Genomic DNA, 11,333 nt, shown 5'->3' on the forward strand with positions numbered 1-11,333 from the left:
CTAAGTAATTAAACTACATCTTGTTATCTCTTTCCCGTGTTAACTAGCTAAAACTTCACATTAATGATTGTTGGTCAGTGTGAGAAACAATACATCAAAAACAAATAAATGATCCAATAAACAACAGTAACAAATTTTACAAACTAGTTGATTTGAAGTCAATATAATAGTAATATTAAATTACAAAACACAGTTTAAGACATTGTGTGTATCATACCATCTGAGCTGAAACTCTGTTTCTGCTTCTTTTAAACTTTTCAAGTTGGTGAACGCCCACAGCAGCAGTCTGACCTCACCATCAAAATATCCCACTGGTCCTTATTGATCGTAGAATGGCAGCAGTGTTAGTGTTATTGGGCTTAATAAAAGTTGTGATGAAACCAGCTGACGTCTCCAGGCTGGCGTGGTGAGGGACGTTGAAATATGTATGATGAGCGCTTGATGTTTTCATTTTGGGTCGATGCAATTGGATCATTGATCACTGAATTGAATTGAATCGATGTAGATCAATGTATTGTTACACTCCACGTAATCACCCACCAGTGAGTACTCTTTTTATGCATCCATGCCAGTAACACTCCCGGCTGACTGAACTGATTGTATGGTTAAGGTCATGGTGATCTCATGTTCTTGTGAGCGCAATAAAGTACAAAGGCCGGGAGGGAATTTCATTACATCTGTCACAAATATTCACCTGGAGTCACTGATGAACTGATTAGATTTTGGTGGTCAAAGATACTATGACCACACAATGCACATTTCTGGCAATGACTCAAGAATTCACACATTAACTCACTGCAGCTGGACTGGTGGGCAGAGGCATACAACTGCAAGGCTGTATTTCTAGTCTGATCATGGAAGAAGCCATTGTAGCCATATTGTAATCAATCCCCAAGCAGCCAGTACATCTCTTTGCTTAGTCATGGGAACAGATATGGAAAAACAAAGATATCCTTAGTGTCTAGATTTTGCAAGCCCCTCACCAAAAGTGCAAGGGAGATGACTACCTTCTCCCTCCCAAGTGGACTTTTCCAGTAAATCATTTTGTTGTTTTGAGTTTATGGTGCCCACATCCACATTTCTACAAATGATGAACCCTGTATTGAGGCCTCCTTAGTCTACCTGAATGACATTGTGGTCTATGTACTACTGGCTAACTTTAGAAGACCACTGTGTGTGATAGGAGTTGAGTTCTGGCAAAATATCAGATGACGCAAGAATGGAAAGCAGTGGCTTTTCTTAGGACAGACTCCACAAGGATGGGGAAAGACTGAGCTAGATGGGATAGGTAGCAAAGTCAGATGGACTGAAAGGATATGTATGCAAAGTAGTATGTTATTTTTGTTGCTTATGAATAAATCTACCTTATTATTTATACCCAACCTTTTTTTCCATAATACACTTTCTGTAGAATTAAAAGGAGACCTACCACTGTTTCCACATTAAAATACTTTTACAGTGAAGACCATGTTGGAAGTAATAAGCACGGTCAGATTATTAACCCACTAAAATTAGGTCATCATAGTAAATGGACAGAGCAGATCAGAATAGCAATAACCTATTAAATGACTAATAATAAGGATATTACTGAGGCCAACAGATTCCATCCCTGGTTTGAAATCATGGCTTTGGGGTCACTGTTGAATTTAGATTCACTGAACTCTACAAATGCCATGTTTTGGCAGAATTATGGTTCCAGATTGGAATTTGATTCATATCAATATTTAATGAATATTTGTATCTTTTTATTTTTTGAGTATTAGTTTAAATGTAAGAATATAGACCCTCAGTTTTTAATTCATGTTAAAGATAAACATGAAATCAAAGTAATTAAGACAAACACAAGGATTTTTCTCATACATTTTACTGATGTGTTGTTTATTTTATCTCTTTTTTATACACAGTTGAGTTCAGACATTGTAGTTGACATTTTAACAGCATTCATATTTTATTCAAATAGAACAAATTTGTCCGACTATCTACACTTCAAAACAAGACAGACGTTTACATATGTTACGTATTTTAGACCTTTTCGGTCCATACAGTGTAGGATTACAGAACGAGTGTTATGTTACAATATATAATGTTAACATGATTCACAATATATTAGGAACACTGTTCATATTAAAGCTTCTCTGTAATACCTCAAAGCAAATCCCAAAAGAAAAGTTGAGCAGAGAAGCAAGGTGAGGTTTGTTTGTCTGGTTTGTTTAGAACCAGAAAAACAAACATTAAAAATCTTAATGTAAGTGTAAATGATTAAAATGAGAGGAACAACAACTAAGAGAGCAGTGGCAATGAGTCTGTAAATGTTATTTACTGTTGTGTCAGAGCAGGCCAGTTTGACAATAGAGAAGCTCACACAGCACACATTATCAATAATGTTTCCACACAGCTGTAAAGTGGAAGTCAAGGGTGTTGTGCTAACAACTACAAGAAAAGCAGTCAACCATGTTACAGCAATAAACATGGCAGCCGTGTGAATTGTTGTATGTTTGTTATATTGTAAAGGATAGGACATAGCAAGGTGTCTGTCATAAGACATGACGGCTAAGTTTAACAGTTCCACAATTGCGCTTGACAGGACAATTAAGTTGTAAAATTACCCTCTTAAATATTTATTTTTACATCATTTAGTGACAATAAAAAACACAGAGCTTTTCCCACACCATGGTATCTTTTTAAGTCACCAAACATTCCTAGGCAAAATACTACAAAAGATGTACTGAACCTTTACATGGAAGATGTGTGTGTAGTCAACTTTGTATAACAGAGGAGTTTTTTACATGTATTCCGTATTTTGGACATTTGTAATCCATACATGATAGGATTCAAAAGTGGTTGGATTATCACCAAATACATAGACAGAAAGATACGCAGCACACTGGGTATGCTGCTCATGTCAAATCTAGTGTGAAGTGTATCAAATAAACAACCAAAGAAAAGTTAATGAGGGAAGCCAGGTGAGGTGTGCAGGTACTGACAGCTTTTTGTCTGGTTTGTTTAGAAGCAGAAAAACAAACTTTTAGAATCTTTATGTAAGTGTAAAGAATTAAAATTAGAGGAACAAAGACTGAGAAGGAAGTGGCAAATAGTCCATAAATGTTATTTACTGTTGTGTCAGAGCAGGCCAGTTTGACAACAGAGTAGTTCACACAGTACACATAATCAATGATGTTTCCACACAGCTGTAAAGAGGAACTCAAGTATGTTGTGCCAATAACTACAAGAAAAGCATGAAACCATGTTACAGCAATAAGTATGGCAACCTTTTTAAATGTCATACGTGTGTTATATTGTAGAGGATAACAGATAGAAAGATATCTGTCATAAGACATAACGGCTAAGTTAACCAATTCCACAATTGCGCTTGAGTACAAACAGAAAATCTGCAGGAAACAAAAGGGAACAGAAACAGTGTGAATGTCAGAGAGGATCTGAAGCAGAAGGAATGGAAACATTGCTGTACTACCATACAGTTGATTTACAAACATACTGCACAGAAACAGGTACATAGGTTCATGTAAACTTCTGTTCATACAGATAATCATTATCAACAACACATTTGAACAAATAATTGAAATATATAAAGACATAACAACAATGAAAAATAAGTATTTTAAGGATCCAGTGTCAAAGTAGGCAGTAAGTGTGAAATAAGAAACCTGTGTAGAGTTCATCATGATCCTCCTTTGGTTCATAACACTGTTTACAGGATGAACTAATAATGATTATTTCACATTTTGTTAGAGATTTACAGAGGGTTAATTAGTTAAAACTTCACATTCATGATTGTTGGTCAGTGTATGAAAACAATACATCAATCACAGATGAACAATACTCAGTTTACTTACACAAGAAGAAATTCATCATCCAGTGAACATAGACTTAAAACCTTAAACTCAATGTGATGCTGATGATAAACTACAGAACACAGTTAATTAAACTGTGTGAGTCACAATAACTGAGCTGAAACTCACTTCTGCTTCTTTTAAACTTTTCAAGTTAATGGACGCCCACAGTAGCAGTCTGACCTCACCATCAAAATATCCCACTGATCCTTATTGAACATAGAATGGCTAAACCTGTATGGACCAAATATTTAAGAATTTTGAGAAGATTTCACAGCACAATTAATGAATGCAATAAGTGAAATCTCTTACTTTATACATCAGCAGAAAATTTTCCTGATATGATATTCATCACTATTTTCTAGTTGACACTAGAACATTTTCACAACCAGAATTAAATTTCCAATTTTTGAATGTTCATTTTGAATTCTCCTTGAGGCCAAACAAAAGTTCTACTCCATAGCCTCCCTGAACTTCTTCCTCACCCAGGGTTTTGCTTCCATGACAGCCAAAGCTGCAGTCCTTCTAGCTTCTTGATGTCTGTCCTTCAAAGGGTACCTGGGTTAACCAGGACCAAAATGCCCCCTTCTTTGGCTTTCTCCACCACTTATGTCCATCAGCAGGTTCTTAGGTTGCTGCCTCGACAGGCACTGATGATCTTCTAACCACATCTTCCTCCTGCTGCCTTTGCACTGGAGGTGACCTGTCTTGAAATGTATGAGAAATTCTTCTGGAGGAAGGAGCTGAAGGCTTGAGGTCTCTGTCAGACCTGCCCAGTTCACCCTCACTACATGTTTGGGTTTGCCAGGTCTGTCCAGAAACCTTCCCTATTTCCTGATCCAAGTCACCACCAAGTGGCGATCAGTTGACAGCTCTGCCACTCTCTTCACCCGAGACATATGCAGATCTTTTCAAAGTCAGTGACCTTTGGCCTAATTTGCTCGGATACCAGGTATGCTTATGAACCACCATACGCTCCACATTGTGTTTGTTATGGTCACTCCATGGCTAGCACAGTTCAATATCAAAGCGCTGCTAAAGTTCAGATCAGGTAGGCCATTACTCCCAATCACGCCACCCCAGATATCTCCATAGTTTCTTCCAGGTGGCATTCCATGACCATAAAACCAGTCTGTGACATCCAGAGTGAGCATGCCGGGATCGCCACCTTTGATGGCTGCCTGGTCTACAAAGCACCCGACACCAATGCCCATCAGGGCAGCTGCTCCATTTCACTGTTTATGCATGGTTTCAAGCCAAGCCACCATACACTTACTGGCGAGCTTCCCCCCCAGGCCTGGCTCTGGGTGGGTGCATTGTTTCATAATATGGATATAGTTGACATCCACAGTAGTGACAGGTAATCACCCACCAGTAAGTCCGCTTTTAATGCCTCCATGCCTGTACCACCCACCACTGACTAAACTGATTGTAAGGTCAAAGTCACGGTGATGTCACGCTCTTGTGAATGCAGTAACTTATGAATTTCAGGAGAGATTTTCATTACATCCTGCACAAACATTCAGTTGGAGTCAAGGATGAACTGGTTAGAATTTGGTCGTAAGATGCCAAAGGTCACAGTCACTGTGACCATACAAAATATGTTTTTGCTCTTTTGAATGCACTATCTCATGGAAATCTTGAGGGAATTCTTACAAATATAGCGGAAACGTTCACATGGACTTAAAGACAAACTGATTAGATTGTTGGAAGCAGCTTTAGGAAACAGGGGGATGTTGTGGATATGTTTTTTTTCTGTGTTTCATAGTGGTCAGGGGAAAAGCTTGAGACTTGCTGACAGGGTTGATGGTTACCAGAGGCTATACTCTAACAGCTGTCACACATTGTTTTGAACATAGACTCAGTGGGAAAGTGTTTGCCATTGTGCTGAAAGTGAGACTACATCTACATTAATATGTTTTTAGTAATAAAACACATCATGTTCATTTTAAAATGAAAACGTTTTGTTGAGACTACTCCAGAGGTCAGCACAACAACAGTCTGACAGATTTATACAGATTTCATAAAAGTCATATTTTCTACATCAGCAGAAAGTTTTGCTGACATAATCTTTATCATAGTCTTTGCATTTTTAGTTTGAATGTCATATTACTTTTATTTGTTAATTGCAAACATTTTTGGTTTCATTTAAGAATTCCAACTTTCTCCACAAAATTCAGCCCGAGCCATTTCTGTATAACTTTAATATTTAATTTCTTATCCACAGTTAACTCCAAAACTATAGTGTTTTACAAGTCAGTACATTCATATTTTGTTTTGTTTTTTCTGTTAGTCAAACTCAATAAGTCAGTCAGACCTTCTACTTATGAACAAAATAGGCTTTTATATTATTACTTATTTTTGACATTTTCAGTCCATACAGTACAGGGTTAAACAGTGGCTGACAAGTAAGAAAGTATAAAGACAAAAAAATGCGCAACACATTAGGTACACTGTTCATATAAAATCTATTCTGTATCACTTCAAAGCAAACCCCGAAGGAGAAGTTGATCAGAGAAGCAAGGTGAGGTGTGCAGGTACTGACAGCTTTTTGTCTGGTCTGTTTAGAACCAGAGAAACAGACTTTAAGAATTTTCATGTAAGAGAAAAGGATTAAAATTAGAGGAACACACACTGTGAAACCACTAACAAATAGTCCATAAATGTTATTTTACTGTTGTGTCAGAGCAGGCCAGTTTGACAATAGAGTAGTTCACACAGTACACATTATCAATGATGTTTTCCACACAGCTGTAAAGAGGAGGTCAAGGATACTGTGCCAACCACTACAAGAAAAGCAGGTAACCATGTTACAACAATAAGTACGGCGACCCTGTTAAATGTCATTTGTGTGTTATATTGTAGAGGATAACAGATAGCGAGATATCTGTCATAAGACATGACGGCTAAGTTGAAAAATTCTACACACACATAAGAGTACACACAATAAATCTGCAGGAAACAAAAGGGAACAGAAACAGTGTGAATGTCAGAGAGGATCTGAAGCAGAAGGAATGGAAACAACCCTGTACTACCATACAGTTCATTTACAAACAGGCTGCACAGAAACAGGTACATAGGTTCATGTAAACTTCTGTTCATACAGATAATCACTATCAGCAACACATTGGCACAAAGAATTAATATATACAACAATGTGAGACTCATGAAAAATAGATATTTTAACAGTCCAGTGTCAAAGTAGGCAGCAAGTTTGAAGTTAGAAAACTGTGTGGAGTTCATAATGATCCTCTTATAGCTCAGTAAGCAGTTTTATCACTGTTCACAGAGTGAACTAAGTAATTAAACTACATCTTGTTATCTCTTTCCCGTGTTAACTAGCTAAAACTTCACATTAATGATTGTTGGTCAGTGTGAGAACAATACATCAAAAACAAGTAAATGATCCAATAAACAACAGTAACAAATTTTACAAACTAGTTGATTTGAAGTCAATATAATAGTAATATTAAATTACAAAACACAGTTTAAGACATTGTGTGTATCATACCATCTGAGCTGAAACTCTGTTTCTGCTTCTTTTAAACTTTTCAAGTTGGTGAACGCCCACAGCAGCAGTCTGACCTCACCATCAAAAATATCCACTGGTCCTTATTGATCGTAGAATGGCAGCAGTGTTAGTGTTATTGGGGCTTAATAAAAGTTGTGATGAAACCAGCTGACGTCTCCAGGCTGGCGTGGTGAGGGACGTTGAAAATATATGATGAGCGCTTAATGTTTTCATTTTGGGTCGATGCAATTGGATCATTGATCACTGAATTGAATTGAATCGATGTAGATCAATGTATTGTTACACTCAACGTAATCACCCACCAGTGAGTACTCTTTTTATGCATCCATGCCAGTAACACTCCCGGCTGACTGAACTGATTGTATGGTTAAGGTCATGGTGATCTCATGTTCTTGTGAGCGCAATAAAGTACAAAGGCCGGGAGGGAATTTCATTACATCTGTCACAAATATTCACCTGGAGTCACTGATGAACTGATTAGATTTTGGTGGTCAAAGATACTATGACCACACAATGCACATTTCTGGCAATGACTCAAGAATTCACACATTAACTCACTGCAGCTGGACTGGTGGGCAGAGGCATACAACTGCAAGGCTGTATTTCTAGTCTGATCATGGAAGAAGCCATTGTAGCCATATTGTAATCAATCCCCAAGCAGCCAGTACATCTCTTTGCTTAGTCATGGGAACAGATATGGAAAAACAAAGATATCCTTAGTGTCTAGATTTTGCAAGCCCCTCACCAAAAGTACAAGGGAGATGACTACCTTCTCCCTCCCAAGTGGACTTTTCCAGTAAATCATTTTGTTGTTTTGAGTTTATGGTGCCCACATCCACATTTCTACAAATGATGAACCCTGTATTGAGGCCTCCTTAGTCTACCTGAATGACATTGTGGTCTATGTACTACTGGCTAACTTTAGAAGACCACTGTGTGTGATAGGAGTTGAGTTCTGGCAAAATATCAGATGACGCAAGAATGGAAAGCAGTGGCTTTTCTTAGGACAGACTCCACAAGGATGGGGAAAGACTGAGCTAGATGGGATAGGTAGCAAAGTCAGATGGACTGAAAGGATATGTATGCAAAGTAGTATGTTATTTTTGTTGCTTATGAATAAATCTACCTTATTATTTATACCCAACCTTTTTTTCCATAATACACTTTCTGTAGAATTAAAAGGAGACCTACCACTGTTTCCACATTAAAATACTTTTACAGTGAAGACCATGTTGGAAGTAATAAGCATGGTCAGATAATTAACCCACTAAAATTAGGTCATCATAGTAAATGGACAGAGCAGATCAGAATAGCAATAACCTATTAAATGACTAATAATAAGGATATTACTGAGGCCAACAGATTCCATCCCTGGTTTGAAATCATGGCTTTGGGGTCACTGTTGAATTTAGATTCACTGAACTCTACAAATGCCATGTTTTGGCAGAATTATGGTTCCAGATTGGAATTTGATTCATATCAATATTTAATGAATATTTGTATCTTTTTATTTTTTGAGTATTAGTATAAATGTAAGAATATAGACCCTCAGTTTTTAATTCATGTTAAAGATAAACATGAAATCAAAGTAATTAAGACAAACACAAGGATTTTTCTCATACATTTTACTGATGTGTTGTTTATTTTATCTCTTTTTTATACACAGTTGAGTTCAGACATTGTAGTTGACATTTTAACAGCATTCATATTTTATTCAAATAGAACAAATTTGTCTGACTATCTACACTTCAAAACAAGACAGACTTTTACATATGTTACGTATTTTAGACCTTTTCGGTCCATACAGTGTAGGATTACAGAACGAGTGTTATGTTACAATATATAATGTTAACATGATTCACAATATATTAGGAACACTGTTCATATTAAAGCTTCTCTGTAATACCTCAAAGCAAATCCCAAAAGAAAAGTTGAGCAGAGAAGCAAGGTGAGGTTTGTTTGTCTGGTTTGTTTAGAACCAGAAAAACAAACATTAAAAATCTTAATGTAAGTGTAAATGATTAAAATGAGAGGAACAACAACTAAGAGAGCAGTGGCAATGAGTCTGTAAATGTTATTTACTGTTGTGGGAAGCCAGGTGAGGTGTGCAGGTACTGACAGCTTTTTGTCTGGTTTGTTTAGAAGCAGAAAAACAAACTTTTAGAATCTTTATGTAAGTGTAAAGAATTAAAATTAGAGGAACAAAGACTGAGAAGGAAGTGGCAAATAGTCCATAAATGTTATTTACTGTTGTGTCAGAGCAGGCCAGTTTGACAACAGAGTAGTTCACACAGTACACATAATCAATGATGTTTCCACACAGCTGTAAAGAGGAACTCAAGTATGTTGTGCCAATAACTACAAGAAAAGCAGTCAACCATGTTACAGCAATAAACATGGCAGCCGTGTGAATTGTTGTATGTTTGTTATATTGTAAAGGATAGGACATAGCAAGGTGTCTGTCATAAGACATGACGGCTAAGTTTAACAGTTCCACAATTGCGCTTGACAGGACAATTAAGTTGTAAAATTACCCTCTTAAATATTTATTTTTACATCATTTAGTGACAATAAAAAACACAGAGCTTTTCCCACACCATGGTATCTTTTTAAGTCACCAAACATTCCTAGGCAAAATACTACAAAAGATGTACTGAACCTTTACATGGAAGATGTGTGTGTAGTCAACTTTGTATAACAGAGGAGTTTTTTACATGTATTCCGTATTTTGGACATTTGTAATCCATACATGATAGGATTCAAAAGTGGTTGGATTATCACCAAATACATAGACAGAAAGATACGCAGCACACTGGGTATGCTGCTCATGTCAAATCTAGTGTGAAGTGTATCAAATAAACAACCAAAAGAAAAGTTAATGAGGGAAGCCAGGTGAGGTGTGCAGGTACTGACAGCTTTTTGTCTGGTTTGTTTAGAAGCAGAAAAACAAACTTTTAGAATCTTTATGTAAGTGTAAAGAATTAAAATTAGAGGAACAAAGACTGAGAAGGAAGTGGCAAATAGTCCATAAATGTTATTTACTGTTGTGTCAGAGCAGGCCAGTTTGACAACAGAGTAGTTCACACAGTACACATAATCAATGATGTTTCCACACAGCTGTAAAGAGGAACTCAAGTATGTTGTGCCAATAACTACAAGAAAAGCATGAAACCATGTTACAACAATAAGTATGGCAACCTTTTTAAATGTCATACGTGTGTTATATTGTAGAGGATAACAGATAGAAAGATATCTGTCATAAGACATAACGGCTAAGTTAACCAATTCCACAATTGCGCTTGAGTACAAACAGAAAATCTGCAGGAAACAAAAGGGAACAGAAACAGTGTGAATGTCAGAGAGGATCTGAAGCAGAAGGAATGGAAACATTGCTGTACTACCATACAGTTCATTTACAAACATGCTGCACAGAAACAGGTACATAGGTTCATGTAAACTTCTGTTCATACAGATAATCACTATCAACAACACATTTGAAAAAATAATTGAAATATATAAAGACATAACAACAATGAAAAATAAATATTTTAAGGATCCAGTGTCAAAGTAGGCAGTAAGTGTGAAATAAGAAACCTGTGTAGAGTTCATCATGATCCTCCTTTGGTTCATAACACTGTTTACAGGATGAACTAATAATGATTATTTCACATTTTGTTAGAGATTTACAGAGGGTTAATTAATTAAAACTTCACATTCATGATTGTTGGTCAGTGTATGAAAACAATACATCAATCACACATGAACAATACTCAGTTTACTTACACAAGAAGAAATTCATCATCCAGTGAACATAGACTTAAAACCTTAAACTCAATGTGATGCTGATGATAAACTACAGAACACAGTTAATTAAACTGTGTGAGTCACAATAACTGAGCTGAAACTCACTTCTGCTTCTTTTAAACTTTTCAAGTTGATGGACGCCCACA

The 11,333-nt window shown here is 36.6% G+C and overlaps 1 protein-coding gene and 2 pseudogenes across 1 annotated transcript; all 3 read right to left on the minus strand.

Moving 5' to 3' along the window:
* Positions 1 to 1,977: 1,977 nt before the first annotated feature.
* LOC108902878 (olfactory receptor 11A1-like) lies at positions 1,978 to 3,983 on the minus strand (annotated as a pseudogene).
* Positions 3,984 to 6,171: 2,188 nt separating this feature from the next.
* Positions 6,172 to 7,118, minus strand: LOC108902866 (olfactory receptor 11A1-like; annotated as a pseudogene).
* A 2,350-nt stretch (positions 7,119 to 9,468) lies between these two features.
* LOC108902868 (olfactory receptor 11A1-like) lies at positions 9,469 to 11,333 on the minus strand. The gene has a single exon (XM_018704877.2). The coding sequence runs from the start codon at positions 11,011 to 11,013 to the stop codon at positions 10,045 to 10,047; it is 969 nt and encodes a 322-aa protein (XP_018560393.1). The 5' UTR covers positions 11,014 to 11,333; the 3' UTR covers positions 9,469 to 10,044.

This window comes from Lates calcarifer, linkage group LG21, assembly GCF_001640805.2.
Source record: "Lates calcarifer isolate ASB-BC8 linkage group LG21, TLL_Latcal_v3, whole genome shotgun sequence".
Lineage (NCBI taxonomy): Eukaryota > Metazoa > Chordata > Actinopteri > Centropomidae > Lates > Lates calcarifer.

Coding starts and splice junctions, on each gene's coding strand:
- LOC108902868 (XM_018704877.2), bottom strand. CDS start 11,013: ATGAACCAAAGGAGGATCATGATGAACTCTACACAGGTTTCTTATTTC.